At 36.0% G+C, this 6855-nt stretch overlaps 1 protein-coding gene across 2 annotated transcripts in view; it reads left to right on the plus strand.

Moving 5' to 3' along the window:
• LYRM4 (LYR motif containing 4) overlaps nt 1–6855 on the plus strand; it is a 131185-nt gene that overhangs the window by 45056 nt on the left and 79274 nt on the right. For both annotated transcript variants that reach the window (XM_045292827.1, XM_004711756.2), the window contains exon 2: nt 6378–6498. In XM_045292827.1, the coding sequence (XP_045148762.1) occupies nt 6378–6498 (121 nt within the window). The remainder of the gene's footprint in view (nt 1–6377; nt 6499–6855) is intronic.

The following is a 6855-nucleotide window of genomic DNA, read 5'->3' on the forward strand; positions in this document are numbered from 1 at the left end:
TTTACCTTCAAGCCTTTAAGACCCCAGACGCTATATCTTTTGATACCCGGGCAACATCAGCTTTCTAACACCATATTTCCTTATGCACGCATTTGTCTTCAGCAATAGTATCGGGGAGGTGAGCACACAATGATATGATTTTTTTGTTCTTTGATGCCTGATACTGATCCCTTTGGCACCTCGTGATCACACAGGCTGGTGTGCTTCTTCCATGTGGACTTTGTTGATTTTGAGCTAGATGGTTGCTTATTTATTTACTTCAAGTCTTGAAGACCCTAGATGCTATATCTTTTGATAGCTGGGCTCCATCAGCTTTCTTCACCACATTTGCTTATGCACCAACTTTGTCTTCAGTGATCATGTCGGGAAGGTGAGCATCATAGAATGCCAGTTTAATAGCACAAAGTATTCTTGCAGTGAGGGAGTACTGGAGTGGAAGCCCAATGTCCATCTGCTACCTTAATACTAGGTCTATAAATATATACACATAGATCTATTTCCCCATCCTCATATATAAAACATTTACATATATACATGCCTTTATTTAGACCACTAAAAATGCCATTTGTCTCCAAGCTCTTTCCTCTATTTCCTTTTACTTTTTTCTTGTCCCACTATCATGAAAGCAGCCATTTTCTTTGATCATAAAAAGCTGAGTATTTCTATAAAGAAATGAATTTGCCCTGAAATCTGAGGATATCTATAGTCCATTTAAGATTATCTACTTAAAGTTCTCTTTCTTTTTCCTTCCTTAAAGTATTTCTGCTCTGCCCTTGGAGTTGAGATGTTTTATAACAAAATATCTTGGCATTATCCTCTGGTTGTTAAATCTCAATGAGTCTTTTCTATTTGTTTTATACCACCTCAGAGACATTCTCTTCAATTATAACTCAGTTCCGTGTGTTCACACTTACTCATATGTTATACATCTTCAACCTACTCTGGTTAATTAATTTTTTTTCTTATACATTTACCAACTTACTTAATTTTCCCATTCTTAGATTTGATTTTCTAACTTGTCCTGTATTGCATTATGATTCAGTGCCAATTTTAACTTTTAGCTATGTACATAATTATACTCTAGTATTGCAACATTTGGGGGGTTTTTTTCCTTTTCTAACTAGTGAACTCATTTAAGATAAGGTCTACACAATGTAGTTGTAATAAAAGAAGGCTGAAGGGCAAAATTAGTGTTGTAGGTTAAGTGGATTAAGGATTCCCAAGGCAAGTCTCAGGCCAGTCCTTACTGCCCTCCAAGAATGAGCAGGAGCATTGTCGTCATGAGGGGAAAGTTCCTTGGTGCAACTTTCCTATCCTTTTTCTCACCAATGCAGTTTTCAGTTTTAAAGCTTCACCCTCATAAGCTTCCATGATCACCATGTGTCCTTGAAGGAAATCTATCAAGATGACTCCTTGGGAAGCCAGCCAGTGTCTATAAACATCTGAGCTGACCTCTGCTTGGAATTTAACTAAAGCAATTGAGTCTCTTGGAAGCCCCTGTTTTGATTAGACCTTGCTCTCATTGATATGGACCTGAGGCATATTGGTAAATCCAAGACTTGTTCTGATTATCATTCATTCCATAAAATTCATTATCATTCATAGCATCAACCTTGCTTAAAAGACAGATCAGATCTTTAAGTTAGCTAATCTTTGCACAAGACTTTTGTTACCCATCAAGCCAAAAATGTATTGAGCCTAAGATATTTGCCTAAAATTGAAAATGCCAAATTTTGTTGAAACCCAACTCTAGTAGCTATTCCATTAATAATAGTTCTATGATCTTCATCTACCTGTTTCTAGATTTTAGCCACAGTTTCTTCACTCCACAAAGTTGACAGTCTTCCCTCTCTTGGCTTATCTTTGAGGTCTCCAATCTTGACCCGTCTAAAAACTATTGTTTTATATAGTGTGGAATTCTAGTAAACTTGTAATGTTTAATGATTCAGGAAGATTTCCACTTGTGTTCTGCTAAAAATTTAATATTAATCCTTGTGGTAGCAATTGTTCAATAATGCTGGAGGTGATTGAACTATAGAATGATATATGTATATTAGCTCCCAATAAAATGATTTCCAAAATTTTTTTAATATTAACCTTGACCTCAAAATCATTTTTCCTATGGCACAGAAAGTGTCCTTATTTTGAAGAAAATGTATTACTGTTAATACAAGTGCATTATCCACAACCATCTGGTGACCACAGAGATACAGTATATGTAAATGCATTGTAAGTAAACTCATGCATGATGTATCAACTGAAACTATAGCAGCACTATTTTCTTACTTTTATACAACTGAAAAACTGTTCATCATAGTAGTTAGTTTGATGTTTCTCAGGCTACTGAAATGTATTCTCTGAGAACAGAGGAAAATACCTTGTGTTTTAGGCGCAATAAATAAAGGAAGAAGGAGCCACTGTATCGTTCAGTTCAAAAGTGCATCTAAAATTTGCATTCACAACCCTTGATTATTTAAGACACATTTACGAGATGTGATGTGATCTTGTACACAATTACAAGATCTAAAGCATCATTGTTGTTATTTCTTGCAGATACTGACAGGAGATTTGGGGAAACAAAGACTATTATACATGGAATACGTAGAACTGGGGATATCAACTGATGAATTTGAGCTGTTTCCTAATGTCCCTAACTTCTGGAGGACCTTAGGTCTTCACAAGCCAAGCAGGACTACTTTCTCATCACTAAGCAATGCTAATTGCTAACTTTTATAAAGATTAAGTTTAGCAATGACTTTTTTTAAATCATTTTATTGGGAGTCCTTACAGATATTATAACAATCCATAATTCAATTAGATCAAGCATAATTGTAAAATTTCTCCCACCATCAGTTTTAATACATTTTCTTTCTTCTTGAACTTTTTTATAACAGCACCCCTTTATTCCCTCCCTCCCCCACCCCATACCCCAGGAACCCTTATTATATATCTATGTTATATATAATAAATATATACAAATATATATAATATGTGTGTATGTATTTGTGTGTGTATATATTTGGTTATATCTTACAACAGCCATGTAACCATTCAACTACAGTTCTGTTATTTGTTCCCCTCAAGTGGAGTTATCCATTCATCTTTGCTACCAGTTGCCCCTCCTCCCCCTTCCTGTCCTCAGGAAATCATTGATCCCATTACTATTTCTGATGAGTTTAGCTATCTTGGACTTCATGCATGGAATAATTTTCATTATACAAATGACTATTTGAAAGTCTAACCAGTTTAATGATGTAAAACTGGGACCATAATAGCAAGAGGAGGAAATAGAGGATACTACACTGGATCTTAGACAAAAAGCCAAGAAGCGGTAGAACTAGACCTCTTTTGGGGATCAAATGACCCTTTCACAGGGGTCGCCTAAGACCATTGGAAAACACATTATTTCCCATGGTCTTAGGAACCCAGACACTGCTCCTCTATCCATCTCCAGGCAGGTCCGCCCACATGCAGATATGCCCACATACAACTACCCACAAAATTTCATTTATTTGTAATTAGAAATAAATATTTCACAATATATAATTACCTGTTGTTTTTGTGATTCATCACTATGCTTTAATTATGTTCAATTTGTAATAATGAAAATACATCCTGCATATCATTACTTTTCTTAACAGTAGAAAAATTACAGCTATGACGTAGCAATGAAAATAATTTTATGGTTGGCTGTCCCTACACCATGAGGAACTGTATTGAAAGGTCACAGCATTAGGAAGGCTGAGAACTACTGAACTAGAGGATAGTTATTTTTCATCAGTGCTATACTTCACCCTGATATATCATTCCTTCTGTGTGGCCCTTCTGTTAGGGACTAATTATCTTACAGATGGGTTTGGGATCTCCACTTTGTCCATGCTCCTTTACTTCCATTTGATTGCTTGTTTTTCAACTTGTGATATTTAATTCCCGTTGACACCTCATGGTCACATAAGCTGGTGTGCTTCTTCCATGTGGGCGTGTTGCTTCTCTACTAGATGGCCACTTGTTTAACGTAAAACCTTTAAGACCCTATACACTATATCTTGTAATAGCCAGGCACCATCAACTTTCTTCACCACATTTGCTTATGCACCCATTTTGTCTTCAGTGATTGAGCCTGGAAGGTGAGTATCATTCATTGCCAAGTTAGTAGAACAAACTGTTCTTGTACTGAGGTAAGACTTAAGACGAGGTCCAAAGTCCATCTAACAATGACTATTATTGTCCCTGCAGCATCCTGAATGACGAATTAAAGCAGTGTTTGATTCCCTAAGCACAAATTCATTTTATAAAATCAATTCTGCATTTGCAATAAAGTATTTATTTTGTCCCATCCCTTTTCCCATTGCTGTGGGAAAAAAATGAAATCTTTGGAAGAGTATTTGGGTATGAGGAAGAACAGTTATATAAATAACCATTATATTGTGTGAGGAAATGCATTAGAAATTGCTACCAAAAATCTTGTTAGATTAGAAGCCACACATGAGGGAAATCTGTTTGATAGAGCCTTTTGGTGCAGTGCTCCCCGTGAGGGAGCACAGCCCAGTTACATTATGTAACATAGTTTCCATTTACAATCACTGTCTTCCCTAATACTGATATGAAACACTCAGAAGCTCCTCTGAAAATGCCCAAGTTGACTCATGTAGGCTTTAACTAAAAGTCCTTCCGTAATCATCATTATGGCTACATATTGATGGTCTCCCTCATCCAAATGTTTGTCTCTGCCCTGTTTTAAGACTTAACAAAGGGATATCCATAAAATAAAATAATTCTTCAAAGACCTTCCAGATTGTCATATTCTAAAGCGCAAATTCTTAATCAGTCTTTTCTTAATGTTACAAGACTTGGTTTTACTCTTCTACTTGCAAATAGACCTAAGCTTGTTTGTTTTTTTAAGTTGTAATTTAGGAAAGTTTAAAGCAAAATTAACTTTTTCTAATGTAAGATTTCCCAATTGAAGATATTCATCCCTCTCAGTACTCAGGAAAATGAAATTCTGCAACCCTGGTGGCATAGTGGGTTATGTGTTAAGGTCAACAGTTCAAAGCCACCAGCTGCTCCATAGAAGAAAAGTTATGTTTTCTGCTTTCATGAAGCTCTCCCTCTTGAGAGCCCAAGGAAGCAGTCCTACTTGTCTTGTGTGAGTCAGAATCAGTTCCATGGCAGGGAGTTTGTCTTTCAGTTGTTGTTCACTTCTTTGATTTATTATCATTATTTTTTTATTATCATTCTTTTATAGTTAAATGATCTACTAAAGATGTTGAGATTATTTAGCTGGAATCTAAATTTAAAAACCTTGATCATTAAAGATGTTGAGGAAAGCCATGTGTGAGTATCTTAGCTAGGTTGCTTCTCCTTAATTCTGTTTTCCAGTCTGAGGCAGATGGTGGCCCCAGGAATTGGGGAGGACTGGATGGTCTTGTGTATATGGGTAATGGCACTTGAGTAGTCTGTGATGGCTGATTATCTGTACACAGCTGATCCTGTGAGTGCAGAATGATGATGCGATACCATGAGGAAAGGGAAAACTAATTGCAAGAATAAGAATAGTAAGAGTAGCTTTCACTTAGTGTGTCTATATTTCTGACTTCCACACGCACATTGTAAAGCTTAATTCTCACAATTTTGTCAGACATGATGTATTATGCTTGTTTGAAAGATGAAGAAACAGGCTCATATTAATGATCTTCCCCACATCCATACAAATAACAGGAGCCTAGGGCAAGGATGTCAATGTGCAGTTCAAAGACCTTACTCTTGAGCTATTAGCCTCTACACTGCACGCAACATATCTGGTGAGGAATAAAGTATGTGCACATGTGTGCACATGTATGCATCTTGCACTTGCAAGATGAGGGGAGCATTTTGGCATTATCCCATACTTTGTGATTATGTGATCCTCATATCGATTACAGCCTTATATGTTACAGAGAGGAAATAACTGCCAAAAGTTAGGGCAAGTATTAGAATGCTGACCAGAGTCCAGCATAGATCAGTCTTGATATACACACAGGTAACGCATCATTTAAGCTCTTAATTATTGATTTGTCTCTACAATATAAAATTCTATTAACACACTAATGGATTTAAGCCAGACAAGCCCAAATCTAAAGAGCCAGCATTCTGAAGAGCAATTCAGCAGTAGCTTGCCATGTGTATTATAGCTTGTTTGAGATAAGTACATTTTTATAAATCTGCTTGCTTAGTCATGCCAGAGCAGTAATAGATGGATCTATTCCAAGAGCAAAAATCAAAATAAATTATCCGCAGGGAAATAATAAACAGTTAATTCTAAGAAAAAGCTTTTAAATTTACCTAAAAGTAAAATCTCAGACATACTGACATGTTTTTCCCCCCCTAAATTCATTTAGAACATATGCTATCAGAAGGATAAGAGATGCCTTCAGAGAAAATAAAAATGTAAAAGATCCTGTAGAAATTCAAACCTTGGTGAATAAGGCCCAAAGAGACCTGGAAATAATTCGTCGACAGGTAAGATAGCTCAGTGATTTACTCTCTGTTCATTAAGAGCTCTAAGTTTTGACATGTCCCCATTGATTGAATATTGCTGCTTTTGGTATATGTGATTTACAATACAGAATCTTAGCACTCCATTCCTCTTACTGATAGGTATAGAAAGATAAACTATCATAATATTGAATTCAATGTAGATGAAAATACCAACTCTCCAGAACTTCTAGGAATGCATCATTTTTCAAGAACTAAGTTCTCATAACTTATCAAAGGTCGATGCTTTAAGTATGGTGAAACTGTAATGGGACTTTTTTCTTAATCTAAGACTTACCCCAGAAAGATACATGGAAGATATGTTTTGCTTTTATTTTTGTA

This window comes from Echinops telfairi, unplaced genomic scaffold (assembly GCF_000313985.2).
Source record: "Echinops telfairi isolate 266 unplaced genomic scaffold, ASM31398v2 ScPeMD7_655;HRSCAF=1070, whole genome shotgun sequence".
Taxonomy (NCBI): domain Eukaryota; kingdom Metazoa; phylum Chordata; class Mammalia; order Afrosoricida; family Tenrecidae; genus Echinops; species Echinops telfairi.